Here is a 24,834-nt window from a genome sequence, read left to right as displayed (position 1 = left end):
GAAGAAAATGTGCCTAATGTACCTCTTTTCTTCAATAGGCTGGAGTGCGGTGGTCATTCAGAGGTTTCTAGTCCTACAGTCCTTGAAAAGGCGCAGAAAAGGCCAGTCCACAGCATACCATAATATGATGTATGCACTCTGCGATCAGATACAGTTTTATGGATATATGTATGCACCATTTCTAGAAATCTTTCCAAAATGCACAAGACTACCGGCACAGGATTGCAATAAGATGAGAAGTTAAACATCACCAATAGGAGTACAGAGAAATATTTAGCTTGATTGTCGGAATCTCAGCTTGTATACAAGCAGGCTAGAAAGAACTGTGAAACCTAGTACTAGACCCCAATAGTTGAACACTACAGTTTCTCCTGCGTGATCTTGTTCTTCCGTATATGCTTCTTCTCTGCACGGTTTACATCGCTGCTCACGGCACTGCTGGGCTATCCACCTTGTAATAGTTCTTTCATGAACAACCAACCGTTCCAAACAATCTGGGGATCTCAGTTCACAGACATTGCTGGAGATTGTCAGAACCAGCAGCGTCTTGGCCACACTGCCAGAAGCTCGGAGCGCGCACAGTAGATCAGACCACACCTTCAGGCGGCCACACCTACCGCCGAACCCCGATCCTTCCGGAACCACAACCACAGCAAACTCCGAGTGGACGAGCGCGGGGTGATGACGGTAAGCGACGAAATCCGTACCATACTGCAAACCTGACCGCACCACCCAGTTCTTCGACCTGAGATGCGAGTACGCCCTGTACATCTCAGGAAACGACTCTGATGCGGAGCACAAGTGATCCCACAGCTCCCCTTGGCTCATCAGATCCTTGTTCGCCGACTCGACCACGATGCACTCCAAAGCATGGTGAAGGTAGAAGACCTCCTCAGCGCCCAGCTGGAACCACTGTTTCTCGGCCCCGACATTTTCCAGTGCCCGGCCAAAGGCGGCGCGGTTCAGAAGCGCGGCTTCCTGCGGGTTCACGCCAAGAACCGCATCCCCGCCCCTGCTAGATAAAGTCGCCACGAGCTTTGATCCTTCCAGTGAAGACTGGAGCTTGGCAACAATGCTTGACATGGGTTGGGCTGCTGCCAGAGCTGCGAAATCCTTGCCGTCTTTGCCCTTCTTCCATCTTGGACCAGACATGTCCATCAGCTGAGAACACAGAAAACACAGGTCTTAAGATTTTTAAGAAAAGTACAGGGAAATGTTAATTTGTGCTAGCTATTAATCATAGCACCTGCTCCCTCCCTCCCTCCCTCCCTCGAGACTGCTCTCAATTGTTGCTTCTGAATTCAATCATACTTCAAAAACGAATCCCCAAATCTCTTGCTAGTATAAAATGAGCATGATTCGCCAGCCCCCACAATAACCCGGTAGCATATCACCTGCTGACCGATCCACGCTCATACGGTTACGGCAGCCGAAAGCAAGATCATTTTTACCGCATTTTTACTACGGGTCCGGCTTACATGGCGTGGGGGGGGAGGCGGAAGAGCGGGGTGTCGGGGCGAACCTGAGGCGGGGCGGAGAGGAAGCGGCAGCGGAGGCGCGCGAGGGCCAAGATGCTGCAGCCGATGGGCGACGGCCGGAGTACGGGACGGGTCGGCGGCGGCACTCGGGGGATCCAGGCGCCGGCGTTGCTCCCTCCTCTGGGCTTGCGGCGGCGGCCGCCGGCACGGGTAAGCAGGAGGGAGCTCTCAGCGTCTAGTTGCCCTTGTTTCACCCGGAAAAAAAAAAGGCTACCCTTCTTTTTCTTTTTGTTTTTTTTGAGACAATTCTTTTTCTTTTTGTGGCAAGTTGCCCTTCTTTCGCACAGATCGACCGAGCGGGCCGGCCCGCTCAAACGACTCGGTCCAGTTAGCCACGCCTGATTTTTTTTTCCTGTTCAGCTTTCTAACGTTTTTTCACTGGCATCTATGCCTGTGCACGGGTGAAAAAAAAGAGTTCATTTCATGTTTGTAGGACCCCTCTGTTCCAATATCACAAGAGAAAAATCAGTTGATTTACGGTTTGTTATATTCTTTATCTGGCTGTATATACAATATATCATACGAGATGTTGACAAATAGCACTACAATAGTCATTCCGATTAAATAAAGTTGGACTGCATTAGATTCACTAGTCAAAGAGAATACTGATTCAGAATAATTCAAATATCATTAAAAAATTGCATGAAGCTAATCTTTATGCCCGTGCGTTGCAATGGGGAAAAAGTATATATGTATTCAAATTTAGTGAGGATTATCTGTACAAGGCAAATTCACAATTTTGGTGGACACCCAACGCAACCAGGAAAGGAAGTTTCGTATGAGACGCTTGTGCTAGCTCGGGGCCTCAATCTTCAGAAATTGGTCCTAAAACTAACTTCTCACAAAACTATCAAACCCACCGGCACCGGCCTTTCTCCAATCATCCCATTCGACGAAATTGAGCACCACCAACTCCACCACAGGGTGTTGCTGCCTCACATTTGTGAAGACGCGGGGCATTCCTTTGTTTCCAAAGGTTCCAGGAAATCAAGATAACTAAAGAGCCAAACAAACTCTGAGATGGTGGGCAAGCCAAACAAACAATCTTGCATTTTAGGGGGTGCCAGCATCTCCAAACACAATACGCCGCCGAAAACATCGTTGTCCACTGGTAAAGGGGCCAGTACACCGAGCTGGCCAAGTAGCTCCCGTTCGAGGTTCATACATCTCGGTTCACTTTGTGGATAGGATGCCTAAGCGCATTGTAGCACCCTGCGTCCATCAGCAAGACGAGAGGCTCGATGTCCCAGACATGAGACATCTGTTATCCCGCAGACCTTTCTGGCCCGTTCTTGATTCCCTAGCAATCGCCCAACTTTGGCCAGAGAGGAGCAAAGGCCTTCAATCGACCTAATATTTCCAGAACCAAAGGGATGGTCCTGAGCTGGCCAAAAGTTGCATCGCCCTGGAGCAGGTCCTCACGACAGCTCCAAGCGGCCCCGCAGACAAAGGATCATCGTCGCCAAGCGCGGCTCCAACTGAGCCAACATAAGTAGAGCCGTGGCTAGGCTAGGCACATGGCCCCATCGGTCACGACGCCCTTGGCCTCCGAGCAAGTACTTGTCTCTCCCTCGACACCACCAGCTTCGGCACCCAATCGACTTCACCGTCCTTTACCCACCCTATTATTTCAATCCTACTTTTCTAACAAACACAAGCAAACCTCCAAAGTATTCTAAATCCCTGAACAATTCGATGAAAATCCTTCGAATCAAATAGGCCCTCAAAATTGATAAATGGCAGTTAACGTACATATGACAACATGAACAATAGTATCACGATTTTCATTCACCTCACACTTCACCAAATTACAATGTGGGTTGTGCAGTAGATGTCTTAACAAAAGAAGATGAAGCGACTTAAAAATCACTGGAAAGACGCAACTTCATCATTAAAACGTGCGATGACGTCAGCAATGTTCTCTGTGGATAGGTCTGCCCTGTCTCTTACCCTCAGAGAGACCTGCAACGGTACAGATCATTAACATAATTCAGCATTTCATATGGAACCATAATCAGTGCGCTAAATCAGTACTGCCTCCGTTTCAGTTTACAAGTCCTACACGTATACCTAGGTTGCCAATTTTATCACCTTCATATAAACTATATAACACAAAAATTATATGATTTGAAAATAGAACATCTGAAGTTTATATTGGTATATTTTTTGTAATATATGACTTGTATTAGGTTGGTCAAATTGACGACCTAGAAGCACGCGTACGCCTTATAAACTGAGAGAGAGGTAGTACGAGGGCAGGCAAAATCAGGCAAGCAGATGAACTACAACAAATGATTGCTGATGTAAACCGTATGGTCAGTTTTAGTCTTGCAACAGTAAAACCACAGTCAAACGTGGCCTGGTACATGATTTACCATTCACAGAATACACATGTGTACTTTAATATATATAAAAAGGGCAGCCCGGTGCATGTAGCTCCCGCTTGCCCAGGGTCCGGGGAAGGGTCCGACCACTTTGCGTCTATAGTACGCAGCCTTTCCCTACATTTCTGTAAGAGGCTGTTTCCAAGACTTGAACCCGTGACCTCATGGTCACAAGGCAGCAGCTCTAATATCTATACCAATATAAAAAGACCCAAATGGGCAGATCCAAACCATCTCAACCGTCAAATCATGTTATCTACCGGTTCAAATCGCTCCAATGTTGAGCACCAAACACGTTTAACGCTCTAATTACCCACTACTGCCATTGGTTATAAACACGTTTTGACTCAACGCTATCCTTTGAAATCTGCCGTGTAATTAATATCCTACCATTCTCGCGAAAAGTAATCGATATCTTACGAAATACCAAAGTGCAACAGATATATCTTACCTAATATAACATGCAACTAATATCCTACCTAATATAAACGTGCATTGCACGTACATTATTACTAGTATAAACAAGCACCTAATGCATTGGTCCATGCACACTGAATGGAATTCCTAAAATTACCAATAACGGCAGCAGGGGAGATTATAGATACAAATTAACCCTTGCTAATACTAGTAATAGATATTCCATGCTATAGTGAGATAGATTCATAAAATAAAATAGCCGATTATATCAGCCTAACCTTTCAAGGTTTCCCAACAAATAAAACAGATATGCTAGGTTTAATCTGCAATGGCCTTTTTTTACGAGGGTGGGAGAAGTCAAACCTTTCCAGACTCTGCCTCTTTTGCGCCGACGACTAGAATATAGTTGAATTGGGCTAACTGAGCCTCCCGCACCTGCAATGATGATTTGAAGGATGCAATTTTTGTGATATTTCAGTTGTGTACTTAATAATAATAATAATAATAACAACAACAACAACAAAATTTGATTCGGAGGGAGTAATAATTTTAAAAAGATGCAGAGGTGTTATTTTTGCACATAAATGTGTTCAATATATTCTCAACATCTGTGAATTCATATGTTTCGCTGGGAGGAAAATTGTGAGGTACATGTACAACCCACCAATCTTTACTTTACTATATATAATACAGTAGTATTTTAATGGGACTTGGTGGTAACTTAATATGATTGATAAAGTATACTATATCCGCAGCAAAGCACAGGTATTTTGCTAGTTGAACTATATTAGATGCGTGATAAAGGAGAAAACAATACAGTACATTCAGTCTAACAATCAAATTAGTGTATACCACAACACTGCAAATAATCCATATTTTCCATTCAGAAAGTTCAGACAAACAAAATAAGCACATACTACAACAGAAGGTAAGAAAGTGCACTAAAAGTCAAGATCTGATTACCTTCTTTTGAATTGTTCTATCAGTCATGTCAATGTCAACATGAAAACCAGCTGCACGTATCTGAGCATGAACCTGAGAATGAGAAGCAAATCGATTAGTCACTTTGTGTCCTATTGTAATGTAAACACGTCCAAATTTACATACATTGTGAAATCACGTTTTCCCGGAGAACATTGACTAGACTGTAAAATATTTATGTTATGATTAATATAGTTCCAATACTAGTACATCCAATGTCTTTGGAATATACTAATCGACAATAGAGCCTAATTTAAACAAAGACTACATAAGCTTCTAATAGTATGCTTATGTTTTACATCAATCAAGACATAGATTAACATTAAATTAAACAATAAGAACACAGTAGAGACAATCCAATTGAGTAAAGGCACAGTACAAACAAAGCTCAAATAAATAACTTTTCCAAAGGCCCATAAGAAGCTCACAGATTTGGATATAATAACCTCCTGTAATGTGCCATGAAAAGTAGTTTTGATTCGGCTTGTATGTGTTAAGCATATAGCTAGTGTTCCTTCTGAGACAGGATCAAACTCAGATTTTAAATATGAGACACTGATATAACCTAGTGAGCTGGGTCTACAACTAAACATTGAATCTCTGTCCAACTGGTAGATTCTTTAGCCTACATTGTAGTGATATCAGAACACTTTTAACCAAATCTAGAATCATGACCTAAAGATAATAAAAAAACTGGAATTTTTAAAAGTTAAGGCTTCAACAGACAACTCAAAAGCTGAGGGAACGAAACAGAGCTTCCGGCCAAAAGCATTATGCACCAACAAGAAGTAACTATGGCAGTTTATCCTCAACATGGACTAATGCATTTTGGACTGTTATAGACAAGCAACACCAACAACTGTATGGGCTTCAAGTCCTATATGCAGCAGCCATGCGGCAAGCCTGGGTAGGTTTGTACATGCATATTAGGAATGGTGTAGGAAAAAGTAGAAAGAGTTTAAGTGTCCATGTTGGATATGAATCGTCCTTAAATTACATAGAATCCAATTAAGGGAGGAAGATAGAGTTGTAACTCGGTCAGGAGTTTTTGTTGTGACCCAACTTATGGATCAAGTTAAGCTGTTGAACATAAAGGACTAGCATGTACTTGTTTTAGACAACAGGTCAATAAACAAAAGTTCCAATGAACCACAGAGCCTCTCTACCACGCCTGGGGCGAGCCGAGGGGGCGGACAGTAGAGGGCAAGTGCCCTATCGCTGGTCATTATAAACACGAAATGTACCCATTCTGGACTAGGTCTATAACCAACAACAGCAGGTTTTAAGGTGGTCTTCAATGGGGCGGAGTGAAACAACACCACTGGTGATGCACGTCTGCAAGAGTTCCGATAGAAAATTGTCCTAGAACACGTAATGGTAAGCATGCAAAATCACATGGTTCAATTCGTCCATACTGCAGAGAGCCAATAGAGATGAGCATGGCAGACAAGTTTGACAATGAAGGTTGTGTATAGCACACAACACAACATGTACCACTCAAAGTTCATGAACATAGCAACTGAATTCAAAAGTAAAAGAAAAAACTGCCTAACAGATCAGCACAAAGGACCTACAAAGACACCATTAAATTGCTAAGGTCCGCCAAGTGAAAAACAGTCAGGTAGGAGATATCAATTATTAGTCAGCATAGAGAAGAGCTCTGAAGTTAATCGATTCTCAGATACAAGGACAATTTACCTCTTTTGCATATGTTAGTGAATTGGCAGATACACAGCAAACAATGGCTTGTCGGGGGCTTAACCACAACGGCCATTTACCGTTATAGTGCTCCAAAAGAATGGCAAACATCCTTTCAACTGATCCTAGTATTGCCCTGTGTATCATTACAGGCCTCTCAAGCTTGGCTTCGTCCTCTGCAGAATAAGTCAACTTGAAGCGAAGTGGCAGCTGAAAATCGAGCTGCAACACACAACAAGGGTTAAATAGAAGACAATTATATTCTCTATAGTTGATGTCAACATAACATAAAAGCGAACCTGTAGAGTTGCACACTGAAATTTCCTCTTGAGGGCATCAAACACACCAATATCTATTTTCGGGCCATAGAAAGCACCATCTGCTTCATTTATCTGCACATGGATATCTAAGTAAGAATTGACAGAATCATGGCTTAACAAACAGCCAGGCATGCAAGTTTCTTTCAATGCAACTACAACACTGGTAAATACGCTACTGCTGATACAAACCGGATCAGTCACAAGACAAATTAAAGATAAAATTCAATATTAGCATTCGTAACTTGAGGTTGCAAGAAAATACCCCAGTAAGTGAACCTTTTGTATCCTGCTTATATTTTGCTGTTCTTTCTGTAAATGACCTTGAGTTGTTTTTCACATTCTTTCTACAGGTATCAGATATCACTCTGAAATATAATGCAAAAACAGATATCTGGTATCCACCCTGTTTGGTTCCTGGACACACTTCCCTGTCTTAGGTTTGTTCTTGGTTTGCACCACAACTGTGGCTTGCCACACTTAATTGTTCACACAGTCCATGTGGCATATAACCTTTTCCAGAATATTGCCCACTTCTGTGGATTTTGTTATTCACTCCTTGGTGGCAAGTCACACTTTGCCTAAGCTTAGATGCAACTAAGCCATAAATCAAGCATTCCTTGGAAGTACTAGATGCTATAAATGCACATCTAGCAGCAATGGGTGATGGGAAAATTATGGGTAAAACAGCTTGCAAAGGTACCTTCCATGGCTTCCCAAACTCATTCAATGCTTCTGTCAGTTGTTGCTCTGCTTTGTTCCAGGTCTCAATGTCACCTAAATACTTCTCTGGTCTCTGAAAAAGTAAACATTCATACTATATATTAGATGGAGTATTATGTAGTGCATATGCTAACAGGGAGAGCCCAGAGATAGGTTTATGCAGTTATTTCTATGAGATTTGACAGTATGAAACTTTAGTATTTGGATTAGCAATATGGAAACTGAAACTAAAGCACATATAATTTGTTATATTTAATTATTATAGAATTGTAGAATGTTTATTGAATATGAGTAGCATGCATGGTCCTTGTTAAGGTGGGTCATTTTAATGCATGGTGACACAGTGAGTTGGCATAGTTGCATGTCGAAAGAAATAAAGTTAGTGGGGCATGCATGGTGACATGGTGAGTTGGCATAGTTGCATGTTAAGAGAATTGAGTTAGTGGGGATCAACTACTTATGAACTAAAACAGCGTCAGTTATTTCCAAAGGGAGGGAGTAGGATACGCTAGTGGAACAAGATGAATAGTTGGGAGTAGCCATTTTGCTCTCTATCAACTTTAACAATATTCACATGTTCATATGTATTCTTCAACATGCTGAGAATTGATTACATATTACTGTACACACCAAAGATAGGAAAATGTGCACAGTCCCACAGAGAAAGGATGACATGGCATCAACTGACTATAGTGTTAGAAGCCTAGAATGCCAAAAGAGAGATCGATAGGCATTTCATTAACCAGGCCAGCGGTTCATCAACTTATAACTGACCCACAAATATATTCCACAAACATAATAACAGGAGAAATGTGACTATGAATACCGTGATGCATCATTACTAAGATTTTCAGTACGTTCATAAGGGAAAATATTAAAATAATGATAAAGTGCCATATTAATACTGTCAATATATATGCATGATGTTATGATTCAACTTCATCGTGGTTACCAAATATGTGCTAAAGAGAAGGAAGCAATCAAACAAGGATGTCTACTAAAATGTACTCCCTCCGTCCCAAAATAAGTGACGTGCTTTTAGTTCAATTTGAATTAAAACCGCATCACTTATTTTGGGACGGAGGGAGTATTTTATAATTTTAGTTCATTCAGTACAGTAAAGTTGCAACCTTTCAGCATCACCATTTCATGAGAATTGTCAATTATGTATTAGAAGTTGCTGCAGATGTTATCAGTACATAAAAGGATGAGATTACAATTACCGTTGATAACTCCAGCTCGTATTCAAACCCAAATATTTTATAAACATAATCAATGAACTCCAAGCAAGACCGAACTTCATCCTTGATCTGCACCAACGAAATAACTTAAATAGGTGTGCAATAACACAAACTCACAAACCAGCTCAAGTGCTAAACTAATCCAAACTACAATAAAACTACTTTCTGTGGGATGTGAAAATATTGAAACCTGCTGGAAATATCACACAGCATGAATTTGTGTAAAAAAATCTCAAATTCGCAGGAGAGATGCTTATCATCATTGTATTAAGAAGAAAAAGAAGGGGTAAGAACCCTTACAACACACACACACACACACACACAGGCTGAATTTGTGTAATCATGCAGCAAAAATGTTTACAATGAAGCATAATATAATTCCAGTAGCATCAAAAAGGGATAATCTATGTATCACAAACTTACTTGGCTCTCCGTGCAAAAAATATGGGCATCGTCCTGAAAGGAACATAAAACAAAACGATGATCTAAGTATGGAGCTAATCAGAAACAGTAACTTTTTTTTATCTTGGAAACTAAAGACTCATGGAATCACATTAGACTTTACCTGTTGGAATCTTCTGACACGTGTCAAACCTGTAAGTGCACCACTAAGTTCATTTCTGTGCAGAACTCCAAAATCAGCCATGCGGAGAGGCAACTCTGCAGCATTTCATTAAACAAATTTGCTAGAATTAGCACAACTGATCAAATCCACCTTACAGCAGCAGACAGAATTCCCACTAAGTGTATTAGAGAAGCCCAATTAATTCCCTCTAACACTTCAAATTGTGAATGCGGAGGTTTGCTTGATTTGGGTACTTGACATTTATTGGACATTGGACGCAAAACTAATCAATCTTTGTAATCTTGGGCCCAGATTCTTCTACCCAAATAAGGCTTAGATGCACACCTAAAATTCTGGATTGTTGCGCACTGTGTCAATACGATGCCCGCCTAACTCTATCAGTTCAAACTTTTGGGTGAACTGGTTGGTGCATGCAACTCAATATGGTATCAGAGCCAAGAGACCTTGAATTCAAGGCCCGGCCAACAAAGTTTTCTCAAAATTCTTGTAACCTACATCGATCCCTCATCTCATGCCTACAACAGCATATTATGCAGGGAAAAATCCAGCATTTTTTTTACAAATATTTGTTTGGATTGGTTGCGTAGCCATGCCAATGCCTCTTTGCCAACTCTAGTTCTTTTTTTGCTAACACTGGCCAACTCATGGGCAACCAAAACCTTGGCCAAATACCAATATTTTGTACGGCAAGCTTGTCAAACTGAACATACCCATAGTGCCAACTTTTCTCAATCAATTTGAGGTTTTGGGTGAATTAGTTGCTGCAGGCAATTGAATATCATGAGATTTCGCATTAAAGAACAGTTCACCAAAATGACAATGAGATAAAGCACTGACTGCTAGATAATAAGTGCGCAACTCACAGTACCAATAAAATAGATAATCTTACAGGTACAATATTTCAGAAAGGAATAATCTTTATGACCACCACCATTGCAATTTTGCAAGGTACTGAAACTAAGAAACCAGTACTAGTCACTATACAGGTTGCGCCACCTTGAAGCAGCTCAGTGTGTAATCATTGCACTCGGCCTAGCACGCGCTTTTTCTAATAACCAGTGAGGGTACCTAGTATGTATGGCCTACTAGACCTAGTTTTAATACCTTGCATTTTTATTTTTAACCATGCAGGATAACTGCATTTTTAACTTGACCAAGATATCATTAAGGAATCTAAACAGAAAGAGAGGATTTACCTCTATACGATCGAACCTCGTGTCCAAACATTAGGCAATGGCCAGGACAATTCATTGGCTTAAGGCCAAATTCTTGTTTCTCGATCTGCACAAGAAAAAACAAGCACCCATGAAGGTCAGACAACGACACCCATATAATCTAGATCATCACGCTTATGATTTTCCTTTAGTATCTGCAAATGTGCTTACCTCAAAAACAAACATGTTGTCCTTGTAGTTTGCAGCATGTCCAGAGGTTTCCCAAAGTTGCATGTTGTAAATATTTGGACTCAGAACCTAAATAAACACACATAAGGAATAGAAAAACAAAAGGTATAGTTCAACTATCGATGATCTAGGATAATTACTACCCCCTCCGTCCCAAAATATAAGAGCGTTTTTGTCAAAAACGCTCTTATAATTTGGGACGGAGGGAGTACGAATTAAAACCAACCTCTTGGTAGCCTCTCTCTCTATACTCCTTGCGCAAAAAATCCATCAATTTGTTATATATTATAGCGCCATTTGGAAGGAAGAAGCAGCTACCTGGGCTGCATAGTTGCAAAGTTTTGTCAAAGAGCTATCTAACAGCAAGCCGGTGAGTAAAGATCTAGAAAATAAAGATATGAAAAGGAACAAGATCAGATAGGAAAAATGTGTAGGTACCTAAGTGGATGGAAAAAGAAGAGTTTCTGGGACTGCCCCAATAACCTATGATCGCGTTTCTTAGCTTCCTCTATCATATGTTGATATTCCTGCAGATTATAAAAGCAAAACTTGTATGAAAAACAGAATAGGTTGTTTATGATTTGAAAATCAAAAGAATTAGAAGTATGACTAAAATTAAAATTCAGGACTGCAACCTTCATTATCTAACCAGTTTTTTTTTCTACAACACACAAGCGAGCTACTGATCATCTCATTAAGATGAAAGAAAAGTACAGAGAGGGGGGCAAAACACCCACACCTCCAACAGACACCAAACACACACGCCACACTCACACACTCTGAACAAACTAGCTAAGGATCACCACACATAGAGATGCAGACGACTGGCTCGCCCAGGGGAAGGACTAAGTGTTTGACAGCGGACCATGGCCGCAGGCCGGGCAGAGGTATGCAGAGCTAGGGTTTGAGAGAAGGAAGATTTGGGAATGTGAATTTGTTGTCAGCAGCTGGGCTAATAAAAGGTGGTAATGAGAGCAGCCAGTGCGCCGAGGAGGGTGGCACTGGGCATTCATGGCAGGATACTTTTTTTTTCCTTCTCCACACGAGGCCCATCTGTTAGTGACTCAGCACAGAGGGGCAAAACAGTCCTAAACACAGCGCAGTCACGGTCAAACGCCTCTGACTAGACGGAAACCGCACGGAAGGGTATTTCTGTAACAGCACCAAAACTGTGCACACTCGAAAACTAAGGGTAAAACCATCGAGAGGGAACCAATTAAGAGCAAGAGTGTAAAAACCCCTTTTATTAATACAAGAAACTTGTTTGAAGTAACCAATAAAAAGGCATATGCCTTCACAGGGATATAGGAAAGTTGTGCACAGCTGATGTAGCAGTGTTGTGCAAATCAAGCCACCGCAATGCATGTTAAAAGGGAAGAAAGATGCTAACTAAAAACTAAACGAACATATTCTGTGAAAATTGCATGACATATCCTTGTGCGTACACAATTTCCCAGTTTCCAAATCATCAAAGATACTAAAATTACCTTGAGACGTTTAGAATCAGGGAAAGAGATTCCATATACTCTCTGCAGGCTTTCACGGTCTGCTTTTCCTCTCCAGTATGATGCTGAAGCCTATATTCACACATCAAACTTAAGTATCTAATATCATCAAGAGAACTTGGGAGTTCAATGGATAACCAAATAAGAAAAACACCTTGAGGCAAGCGAAAGCTTTAACAAAGGAAGTATTTGGGATGTGCGGGCCACGGCAAAGGTCGACCAAAGGACCACATCTGTATACTGTAATGGTCTTGTCCTCGGGCAATTCGTTAATTATTTCAACCTGAACGTATGGTTAAACATATTCAAGAAAACGAACATGACATCTCGAGGTGACATAGGAAGCCCTTTGATATTTAGATATAAAAGATCGAAGGAAGGGAGATATGTATGATGAAGGTTGCCTTAAATTCATTTTCCGCAAAAACTTCAAGAGCTTCTGCTCTGGAGACTTCAATGCGTTCAAATGGTTGCTTCTCCTGCATCAAGTTGAGTTGGAAAGCGCTTGTTAAAGAAGGAGTTTAGTTATGTCACAGAGATAAGACACTAGTTTGAAAAAGGTACATTGTTCGGCAGTGGGCACAAATTAAGGGTAGGCAAAAACTTGAGTAAAAAAGAATTAAGTAAAATATGATAGCATACCGCAACAGCCTTTTTAGCTTGCTTGTCAATGAGACCAAAGTGTGTATCATTCAGTGTCAAGTCCTTGTAGTGGGCGTCGTAGTAAAAACCCTTAACAGGCAAAGTGTCAAGTCATTAGAACACTGAAAAAATAGGACTAGCGTATTCTCATGCCCCAACCCCAAAACTTGAGTGATCCCATACCTCTCCTCTTGTAGTACAAGGTCCAATGCACAACTTGCAGCCATACACCCTCTCGATGGACTGCAAACAAACATCATCTTCGATTAGAAAAAAGATGAATTGAGAATGAATTATAACAGAGACCTGAGAAAGAAAAATAGAAGGCTATGCAGCTACCACACAATTTGGCCGCGAAGGAAAATCACGCTCAGAGATAGATATCCAGGACGGTCTGACTCACCTCTCCAAGAATATGAGCACTCGAGTGCCAGAACGTGTCACGCCCTTCGTTGCTGTCGAACTTGAACAGCTTCAAGTCACAGTCGCCTTCCAATGGCCTCGTCATGTCCCAGAGCACACCATTCACCTGCGCTATCAGGCAGCTAGCGGCCAGCCCAGTTGATATCCCCGAGGCGATATCCATCGGGGTCGATATCCACTTCTTGCCTTCCTTTATCGCACCATCAGGCAAAGTTACTCTGCATGGTATTGCAAGCAGGAACCAACATTATTATTATGCAAGCGAAACAGGTAACAATTTACATGGTCCAAAGCAGGACCATGGCGTGTGCACTTGAGTTCAGAACTCCCAACAAAGGTATGCTAGCTGCGGGAAACAAGCAAGTAAACTACTGCTTGTGAAGACGATCTGGAATCTGTAGCAGAGAACGCATGCGCCTAATAACAAATCGAATTCTGCCATCATGCGGCTACACGATTAGTTTCCGGCTCAACCACTCCCTAGTGAACATATGCGCTAATTATACATATACAAATAAAAAACGAGGCCATGTTTTTATAGAAGGAAGAAACACGCGGCGGGGGAGCGGAGACTCGAGCCCGGGTCCTCGGCTCCCCGCTAGTCGCATGTGTGCAGGAAAGGAAACAAACACGCGAGCAGATGGCGGGAAGGGATGCAAACCTGATGGGGTCGCCGCCGATGTTGAGGCGCTCGAGGGCCTGCCGGGCCTGGATCTCCTCGAAGATGCGGATCCGCTTCTGCGTCACCGCCTCCAGGTAGGCGGCGTCCGGCGCGACGGCCGGGTCGCCCATCGGCTCGGCGGAGAGGTGGAGGAGGAGGCGGGGCGGGAGCCGGGGCTGGCGCTGCCGGAGGAGGGAGAGGCCTCGTCGGAGGCAGATAAGCATATAGTGGCGGCGGCTGGAAGGAAGGGTTTGTTTAAGCCCCGGGGTTTTTTGACCTCTTGCGATGTAGGGTTTGGCGACGCCAAGTCATCGGGAGATGCCGGCCAGCGAGCTCCTCCTCCTCCCCGAAGCGCTAGGCGGGCTGGCCCATTTCGGAGGAGGCGAGCTAGGCAGTGCTAACGGGCCGGGTTCATGCATATATCCATATGTTTTGTTCAATTTATAGTTTTTTTTCTTTTTGAACTTTAGCAACCTTTGTTAAACTAGGATCATCGAGAAGCATTAACGTGTGCAGATGGGGCGGTCGATGGTGCTGTCCACGTTAGCGAGCTACGTGTCTTTTACTGTGACGAAGGGAAAAGGTTAAAAACGCGTCCAGCCATTGATCCCCTCATTTTCCCCATCTCCCATTTTCTCTTCCCTGAGTGGCGGCTAGGGTTAGCGCGATCGCCGCCTCATCCCCGCACGCAACCTCTCCTTTCGGCTCTCCTCCGCAGCTCCGCCTCCTCCTCTTGCGGCATCCAACCCATCGTCTTCTCCTACTTCCCTCTCTTATTCTTCTGTGCCTCGACGAGGTGGGCAAGCCGGTGCACACACAAAGGGTGGTTGCGGGCTTGCGGTTGCGGCTCCGATGTGGGCGCCGTGGAGGTGGAGTCGGAGCTGCAGCAGAAGGAGGTGGATGGCCGCGACAACAGCTTTAGCTTCGATGAGTTCCATCACCTCCATTGCTATCTCAGGTTCGTTTCGTTGCTTGCTTGCCGTTGGGTTCAATCAAAGCTCTGTTTTTGGTTGCCTGGTTCGACGGTTCCACTCTGCCTGCGTCGATCTGGCATCTGTTTGGATTTTGGATCTGAAACATTTAGGAGGTTGTTCTGGATTGTTACGCTCTGTAGTGACAGGATTCGTGTTTCATATATTGCAAGAGATGAAATCGAGAGGCTGATGTGAATACGTTTGTGTGTAGATTTTGTTTCATGTATTGTAAGAGATGAAATCGAGAGGCTGATGTGAATTCGTTTGTGTGTAGATTTTGTCAGTTATAGGATGGGATGTTTATGAAGTTTCTCTTACTGTCCTGCAGGTTAGCCGATTGATGTATTTGATTGCTGGCCCTTTTGTGTTGGCTGATGGTGGCGAGATGAAATAAGAATTAAACCTGATGCTGGGACAATAAGTATTTATACTATAGATCCACTAAACATTGTATTGAAATAGCAGGCTACATATCTATCTAATATGCATCTGTGGTACAAGCTGAAGCTTGTTTCCTGACAGAGAACAATAAAGATAAGTTGGTGACACAAAGTACTGAATAAAAAACACTTCTAATGATCTATATAATGTGAAATCTTTTTGTATGTGTAGATTTATCGAATAATATCATAATCTCTATTCCTAATGGAGCAGTTGGTAGTCTCGCTTCCAGGGTTTTTTTCGTCCCACCACTTTCGCCCGGTTTTTTTCGTAGGTTAACCGTCGTAGATTTTTTTCGTCGCCTCCCCCACTTCATCGGTTTATTTTCACTTCACCCTCTCACACAACGAAAAAAACTGAACGAATCAGAACTTTCCATACTGACGCAAATTATTTAGTAATGTCTTTATGTAAAAGAATCAATCACAATCAATCTCTAAAGATCAAATCTAAATTAATTAATCTTCATAACGTTTGTTTCCTTCCGAATCACGTCCATAACTTTCCTTCCTTGTTTGGGAAGAAACTGTTTGGTAGCAGAGATTAGGAAGCTTCCTATGAGTGTAGTAATAGGAAGTATTCTTTTTCTTGATGATTCGTTTCCATGCATGATGATAGTAAATTAGGCCAACATTCACCACTATTTATCAACGTCATCAATCGTATCCATTCCTACCAGTTTTAAGGGAATCTGCTCGCTATGTCTTTTTTAAGGGGATCCGCTCGCTAAGTCGTCGTCGCACGTTATTTTCACAAGCAATTCCCCTAAAAAAGGCGTGGGTATTGGTAGTTGAACGCCCGCTAGGTTTTCCGCCTGTCCCATCCTCGCGCTGTGCCGCCGCCACCCGCCGAATTTCCAGCCGCCCGAGCCCGTTAACTTCGCCAGCCATCGGGTCGACTGCCCCCGCCCCAAACCCCCATCCCCGAGCACTAGCTATCGCCGCGTTGCCGCCCCAAGCTCCACGCCACCGGGAACGAATCAAGCGCCGTCCCGACACCGCCGTCGCCGGCCCAGCACCTCCAGCCTTGCATGGACAGCTTCAATGTGCAGTCTCCCTTGCTGCCTCACCTTCTGCCAGCGCATGCAGCGGCGGGGTTGGACGCGTGCGTGCTTGCTAGCTTGCTCTCCGTGCGTACGTACTTGCTCTGCGTGCGTCGCACCGGCCAATGCGCATGATGCGTGTGTGCCTGCTTTTCTGTATGTGTATGCCAGCGTGATGCGTGTGTGCGTTGCTGTGTGTGTATGATATAGATGGCCCGAGTGTGTGCATGCTGTGCTCTGCTCTCTGCTGATCTATGTGTTGGTGCTCCTGCTATATGTTCATGCCATACAAATGAAATTTCTGTTAATCTTCTGACATGTTGAGTTGGTTCTCTCTGTCTTCTGAGGGGGATGAATGCAAAGCAGTCTATTAAGCCAGGCACTATTGCTGAGCTAAATTGACAAAAAAATATTGGTAGCCATAGTTGTAGTTTAAGTAGTAGCAAGTTGTCTGATATGTATAAAGAGACCGTTGCAACTGAGCCCGTTGCTAAATTGACAAAAAAGGTCGCCAGTGTCACTTGATATGTATGAGAATATTAAATGTATTATTAACATGATTAATATTAAACTCTTAAAGTTAATGTGGCCCCGTTGCAACACACGGGCGTTCTTCTAGTTCTGATATGTAGTTTCCTTCTGTTGGGTATCTCACGTAGCATGATATGAAGCTTCTGAATAATTGGTTGCAGAGTTCTCGTATGTGTCTTGGAGTTCCAAACTTCACATTCATTGAGCTTAATTTTTATATATCGCTTATGTCTTTCCAGTCATGCAGTCGCAGATTCTCCATTTCATGATTTTAATAGTTGACGGGGTGAGAAATTTCATGGCAAGAGCCATGTTTTATCTCAGATGTGTAAAGGGAAATATATTTGTTGACCCAAAAATCACACTACACTGTTGCAATTTCTCTGTCGAAAAGGTATGCAGAAGCCAATAGTACACAAAATATTTCTGTCGCCTAGAGATTTACTGGTTGTCTAAAAAAGCACCCAAAACTGATTGAAAAAGAAATAGATCCTGCTAAGTTGCATCCATTTGATATTTAGGGATGTTGCAAGATTGTACATATTCAGTTCCAATAAGAATAACATTTATCCCAACCTATGTCTTTGCAGTGCCTTGACGAAAGCAAAATTGGCCTCCCATGCTATGATGACGCGAAGAATGGGACAATTTGCTCGATCAATTTCAAATTAGAAACAAGAAATTTGAGAAATTCGTTGGATAAGTACTGATATGGTGCTTTTCTAAGAAAGTAGGCATACTATATATTTTTTCCTTACATACCACTATACTTTAGTAGTATTGGTATTTACTTTCTCATTTGCATAATGATATAGTCATTTATGGGCCTTTACAAATGAAGTGGTAATATTAGATATGGGTAATTGGATCATGGATAATTAATTAATTATTGGCTCGTATTAACTCTGGAGCATCTTTAAATTTCTCAGTTATGTTTTCTAAAAGTTTTCCCTTTGTTATAAATGAGAAGCTAGAAAACAATATTTCTCTGTAACTTCTTAGTGTATTCTGTTTCTTTCATGGGAGTTCAATTAGACACAGTCGTTGTTGCTTTTGTATGCTGGAACTTAGCCAAAGGAGGTTGCTTGGTTGATATATTATCTTAAAAAGTTCTACTGAGAATTTGGAATGAAGTGCTTGATTGGAAATCCCTAAGCAAAACTTTGGTACTGCTTCATTGGATACCGGTTACATTATGATGTATTGCAAATTTTCGTACTACTTATTTGATGAATTAATGCTTCTACATATTTGTAGGTTGTGTTAGTTGACTTTGTTGAAAGAAATGAATAATTTGAAAATAGCTGGCATGTTCTCTTAATCAAGATTATTTCTTGGTGCAGATTATATGATTATTAATGCAGGTCCATGCTCTACTCTGATGGCTGAGGTTGGATACACTTGCTACATGTTTATTTAATTTTATTCTATTGGAGGATTCAAACTCTAGACTGATGAAGTGGTGCATTTTGAAATTTCTTCGTAGGTATTGTGAATGGTCTACTGAAGGTATCAATAATAATACTGTTGGAAATATGCCCTAGAGGCAATAATAAAAGTATTATTATTATTATATTTCCTTGTTCATGATAATTGTCTTTTTTTCATGCTATAACTGTATTATCCGGAAATCGTAATACACGTGTGAATACATAGACCACAATCTGTCCCTAGTAAGCCTCTAGTTGACTAGCTCGTTGATCAATAGATGGTTACGGTTTCCTGACCATGGACATTGGATGTCATTGATAACGGGATCACTTCATTAGAAGAATGATGTGATGGACAAGACCCAATCCTAAGCCTAGCACAAAGATCGTAGTTCGTATGCTAAAGCTTTTCTAATGTCAAGTATCTTTTCCTTAGACCATGAGATTGTGCAACTCCCGGATACCGTAGGAATGCTTTGGGTGTACCAAACGTCACGACGTAACTGGGTGGCTATAAAGATGCATTACAGGTATCTCCGAAAGTGTCTGTTGGGTTGGCACGAATCGAGACTGGGATTTGTCACTCCGTGTAAACGGAGAGGTATCTCTGGGCCCACTCGATAGGACATCATCATAATGTGCACAATGTGACCAAGGGGTTGATCACGGGATGATGTGTTACGGAACGAGTAAAGAGACTTGCCGGTAACGAGATTGAACAAGGTATCGGTATACCGACGATCGAATCTCGGGCAAGTACAATACCGTTAGACAAAGGGAATTGTATACGGGATCGATTGAGTCCTTGACATCGTGGTTCATCCGATGAGATCATCGTGGAACATGTGGGAGCCAACATGGGTATCCAGATCCCGCTGTTGGTTATTGACCGGAGAACATCTCGGTCATGTCTGCATGTCTCCCGAACCCGTAGGGTCTACACACTTAAGGTTCGATGACGCTAGGGCTATAAAGGAAGCTTGTATGTGGTTACCGAATGTTGTTCGGAGTCCCGGATGAGATCCCGGACGTCACGAGGAGTTCCGAAATGGTCCGGAGGTAAAGATTTATATATAGGAAGTCCTGTTTCGGCCATCGGGACAAGTTTCGGGGTCATCGGTATTGTACCGGGACCACCGGAAGGGTCCCGGGGGCCCACCGGGTGGGGCCACCTGCCCCGGGGGGGCCACATGGGCTGTAGGGGGTGCGCCTTGGCCTATATGGGCCAAGGGCACCAGCCCCAAGAGGCCCATGCGCCAAGGAAACTTGGGGAGGGAAGAGTCCTCAAGGGGGAAGGCACCTCCGAGGTGCCTTGGGGAGGATGGACTCCTCCCCCCCTCTTGGCCGCACCCCTTTCTTGGAGGAAGGGGCAAGGCTGCGCCTTCCCCCTCTCCCTTGCCCCTATATATAGTGGAGGGGAGGGAGGACATCCATACCTGAGTCCCTGGCGCCTCCCTCCCTCCCGTGACACCTCCTCCTCTCCCGTGGGTGCTTGGCGAAGCTCTGCAGGATTGCCACGCTCCTCCATCACCACCACGCCGTTGTGCTGCTGCTGGATGGAGTCTTCCTCAACCTCTCCCTCTCTCCTTGCTGGATCAAGGCATGGGAGATGTCACCGGGCTGTACGTGTGTTGAACGCGGAGGTGCCGTCCTTTCGGTACTTGATCATCGGTGATCTGAATCACGACGAGTACGACTCCATCAACCCCGTTCACTTGAACGCTTCCGCTTAGCGATCTACAAGGGTATGTAGATGCACTCTTCTTCCCCTCGTTGCTGGTTTCTCCATAGATAGATCTTGGTGACACGTAGGAAATTTTGGAATTTCTGCTACGTTCCCCAACAATGGCATCATGAGCTAGGTCTATTGCGTAGATTCTTTGCACGAGTAGAACACAAAGTAGTTGTGGGCGTTGATTTTGTTCAATATGCTTGCTGTTACTAGTCTTATCTTGATTCGGCGGCATCGTGGTATGAAGCGGCCCGGACCAACCTTACACGTACTCTTACGTGAGACCGGTTCCACCGACAAACATGCACTAGTTGCATAAGGTGGCTGGCGGGTGTCTGTCTCTCCCACTTTAGTCGGAACAGATTCGATGAAAAGGGTCCTTATGAAGGGTAAATAGCAATTGGCATATCACGTTGTGGTTTTGCGTAGGTAAGAAACGTTCTTGCTAGAAACCCATAGCAGCCACGTAAAACATGCAAACAACAATTAGAGGACGTCTAACTTGTTTTTGCAGGGTATGCTATGTGATGTGATATGGCCAAAAGGATGTGATGAATGATATATGTGATGTATGAGATTGATCATGTTCTTGTAATAGGAATCGCGACTTGCATGTCGATGACGTGACAAGATGATCATGGAGCCCCAAGATGGAGATCAATGGAGCTATATGATATTGGCCATATCATGTCACTACTATATAATTGCATGTGATGTTTATTATGTTTATGCATCTTGTTTACTTAGAACGACGGTAGTAAATAAGATGATCCCTTACAACAATTTCAAGAAGTGTTCTCCCCTAACTGTGCACCGTTGCTACAGTTCGTCGCTTCGAAGCACCACGTGATGATCGGGTGTGATAGATCCTTACGTTCACATACAACGGGTGTAAGACAGATTTACACATGCAATACACTTAGGGTTAACTTGACGAGCCTAGCATGTACAGACATGGCCTCGGAACACGGAGACCGAAAGGTCGAGCATGAGTCGTATAGTAGATACGATCAACATGAAGATGTTCACCGATGATGACTAGTCTGTCTCACGTGATGATCGAACACGGCCTAGTTGACTCGGATCATGTAATCACTTAGATGACCAGAGAGATGTCTATCTGAGTGGGAGTTTATAAGATGAACTTAATTATCCTGAACATAGTCAAAAGGTCTTTTGCATATTATGTTGTAGCTCACGCTATAGTTCTACTGTTTAGATATGTTCCTAGAGAAAAATTAGTTGAAAGTTGATAGTAGCAATTATGCGGACTAGGTCCGTAAATTGAGGATTGTCCTCATTGCTTCATAGAAGGCTTATATCCTTAATGCACCGCTCAGTGTGCTGAACCTTGAACGTCGTCTGTGGATGTTGCGAACATCTGACATACACATTTTGATAACTACGTGATAGTTCAGTTAAACGGTTTAGAATTGAGGCACCGAAGACGTTTTTGAAACGTCGCGAAACATATGAGATGTTTTGAGGGCTGAAATTGGGATTTCAGGCTGTCAAGAGGTATAAGACCTCCGACGATTTTCTTAGCCTACAAACTAAGGAGAAAAGCTCAATTGTTGTGCTTGTGCTTAGATTGTTTGAGTACAACAATCGCTTGAATCGAGTGTGAGTTGATCTTCCAGATGAAATAGTGATGGTTCTCCAAAGTCATTACCACCAACCTGCTAGAGCTTCGTGATGAACTATGATATATCAGGGACATATATGATGATCCTTGAAATACTCGCGATGTTTGACACCGCGAAAGTAGAAATCAAGAAGGAGCATCAATTGTTGATGGTTAGTGAAACCACTAGTTTTAAGAAGGGCAAGGGCAAGAAGGGATACTTCATGAAACGGCAATTCAGCTGCTGCTCTAGTGAAGAAACCCAAGGTTGAACCCAAACCCGAGACTAAGTGCTTCTGTAATAAGGGGAACAGCCACTGGAGCAGAATTACCCTAGATACTTGGTAGATAAGAAGGCTGGCAAGGTCGATAGAAGTATATTGGATGTATTATGTTAATGTGTACTTTACTAGTACTCCTAGTAGCACCAGGGTATTAGATACCGGTTCGGTTGCTAAGTGTTAGTAACTCGAAATAAAAGAGCTACGGAATAAACGGAGACTAGCTAAAGGTGAGCTGACGATATGTGTTGGAAGTGTTTCCAAGTTTAATGTGATCAAACATCGCACGCTCCCTCTACCATCAAGATTAGTATTAAACCTGAATAATTGTCATTTGATGTTTGCGTTGAGCATAGACATGATTGGATTATGTCTATCGCAATACGGTTATTCATTTAAAGAGAATAATGGTTACTCTATTTATTTGAATAATACCTTCAATGGTCTTGCACCTAAAGGAATGGTTTATTGAATCTCGATCGTAGTGATACACATTTTCATGCCAAAAGATATAAGATAGTAATGATAGTACCACTTACTTGTGGCACTGCCATGTAAGTCATAATGGTATAAAACGCATGAAGAAGCTCCATGTTGATGGATCTTTGGACTCACTCATTTTTGAAAAGTTTGAGACATGCGAACCATGTCTATTGGTGTATACGCATGAAGAAACTCCATGCAGATCGATCGTTTGGACTCACTTGATTTTGAATCACTTGAGATATGCAAATCATACCACATGGCAAGATGACTGAAAAGCCTCGGTTTCAGTAAAATGGAACAAGATAGCAACTTGTTGGAAGCAACACATTTTGATGTGTGCAGTCCAATGAGTGCTGAGGCATGCAGTGAATATCGTTATGTTCTTACTTCACAGATGATTCGAGTAGATGTTGAGAATATTTACTTGATGAAACACAAGTCTGAATTATTGAATGGTTCAAATAATTTCAGAGTGAAGTAGAAGATCATTGTGACAAGAGGATAAAATGTCTATGATATGATCATAGAGATGAATATCTGAGTTACGAGTTTTGGCACACAATTAAGACATTGTGGAAATTGTTTCACAATTAATACCGCCTGGAACACCATAGTTTGATGGTGTGCCCGAACATCATAGTTGCACCCTATTGGATATGGTGCGTACCATGATGTCTCTTATCGAATTACCACTATTGTTCATGGGTTAGGCATTAGAGACAACCACATTCACTTTAAATAGGGCACCACGTAATTCCGTTGAGATGACACCTTATGAATTATGGTTTAGAGAAACCTAAGTTGTCGTTTCTTAAAGGTTTGGGGCTGCGACACTTATGTGAAAAAGTTTCAGGATTAATAAGCTCGAACCCAAAGCGGATAAAATACATCTTCATAGGACACCCAAAACAGTTGGGTATACCTCCTAATTCAGATCCGAAAGCAATAGGGATTGTTTCTTGAATCGGGTCCTTTCTCGAGGAAAGGTTTCTCTCGAAAGAGTTGAGTGGGAGGATGGTAGAGACTTGATATGGTTATTGAACCATCACTTCAACCAGTGTGTATCAGGGCACATGAAGTTGTTCATGTGGCACCTACACCAATTGAAGTAGAAGCTTATGATAGTGATCATGAAGTTTCGGATCAAGTCACTGCCGTACCTCGTAGGGTGACAATGATACGTACTACTTCAGAATGGTACAGTAATCCTGTCTTGAAGGTCATGTTGCTAGACAACAATGAACCTACGAGCTATGGAGAAGCGATGGTGGGCCCGGATTCCGATAAATGGCTCGAGGCCATAAAATCCGAGATAGGATCCATGTATGAAAACAAAGTGTAGACTTTGACAGAATAGCTCGATGGTCATAAGGCTGTTGAGTGCAGATGGATTTTAAAAGGAAGACGGACAATGATGGTAAATGTCACCATTAAGAAAGCTCGACTTGTCGTTAAGATGTTTTCCGACAAGTTCAAGGAGGTGACTACGATGAGACTTTCTCACTCGTAGCGATGCTAAGAGTCTGTTGGAATTATATTAGCGATTACTGCATTATTTATGAAATCTTGCAGATAGGATGTCAAATCATTGTTTCCTCGACGATTTTCTAGAGGAAAGGTTGTATGTGATACAACCGAAAGGTTTTGTCGATCCTAAGGATGCTAAAAGGTGTGCTGGCTCCAGCGATCCTTCCAAGGACTGGAGTAAGCATCTCGGAGTTGGAATGCTTTTTGATAAGATGATCAAAGATTTTTGGTTTATACAAAGTTTATG

At 42.6% G+C, this 24,834-nt stretch overlaps 2 protein-coding genes across 2 annotated transcripts; both read right to left on the bottom strand.

The window, feature by feature from the left end:
* Positions 1 to 219: 219 nt before the first annotated feature.
* Positions 220 to 1,749, bottom strand: LOC123060090 (probable tRNA-splicing endonuclease subunit Sen2). The gene is made up of 2 exons (XM_044482649.1): positions 1,523 to 1,749; positions 220 to 1,161 (listed from the first exon to the last, which is right to left on the bottom strand). The coding sequence occupies exon 2, from the start codon at positions 1,156 to 1,158 to the stop codon at positions 274 to 276; it is 885 nt and encodes a 294-aa protein (XP_044338584.1). The 5' UTR covers positions 1,159 to 1,161; positions 1,523 to 1,749; the 3' UTR covers positions 220 to 273.
* Positions 1,750 to 3,243: 1,494 nt separating this feature from the next.
* On the bottom strand, positions 3,244 to 14,837 carry LOC123060089 (threonine--tRNA ligase, mitochondrial 1). Its single transcript, XM_044482648.1, has 20 exons — positions 14,520 to 14,837; positions 13,839 to 14,076; positions 13,619 to 13,678; positions 13,436 to 13,525; positions 13,198 to 13,272; positions 12,948 to 13,076; positions 12,776 to 12,865; positions 11,727 to 11,815; positions 11,515 to 11,611; positions 11,271 to 11,357; positions 11,082 to 11,166; positions 9,865 to 9,959; positions 9,723 to 9,755; positions 9,282 to 9,368; positions 8,039 to 8,131; positions 7,318 to 7,410; positions 7,019 to 7,240; positions 5,303 to 5,374; positions 4,703 to 4,774; positions 3,244 to 3,500 (listed from the first exon to the last, which is right to left on the bottom strand). Exons 1-20 carry the CDS (start codon positions 14,741 to 14,743, stop codon positions 3,405 to 3,407), a joined length of 2,127 nt encoding a protein of 708 aa, XP_044338583.1. The 5' UTR covers positions 14,744 to 14,837; the 3' UTR covers positions 3,244 to 3,404.
* Positions 14,838 to 24,834: the final 9,997 nt, after the last annotated feature.

This window comes from Triticum aestivum, chromosome 3A (genome assembly GCF_018294505.1).
Source record: "Triticum aestivum cultivar Chinese Spring chromosome 3A, IWGSC CS RefSeq v2.1, whole genome shotgun sequence".
Lineage (NCBI taxonomy): Eukaryota > Viridiplantae > Streptophyta > Magnoliopsida > Poales > Poaceae > Triticum > Triticum aestivum.
Note: the sequence above shows the minus strand (reverse complement) of the source record. Positions and strands in the feature narration are given on the sequence as shown.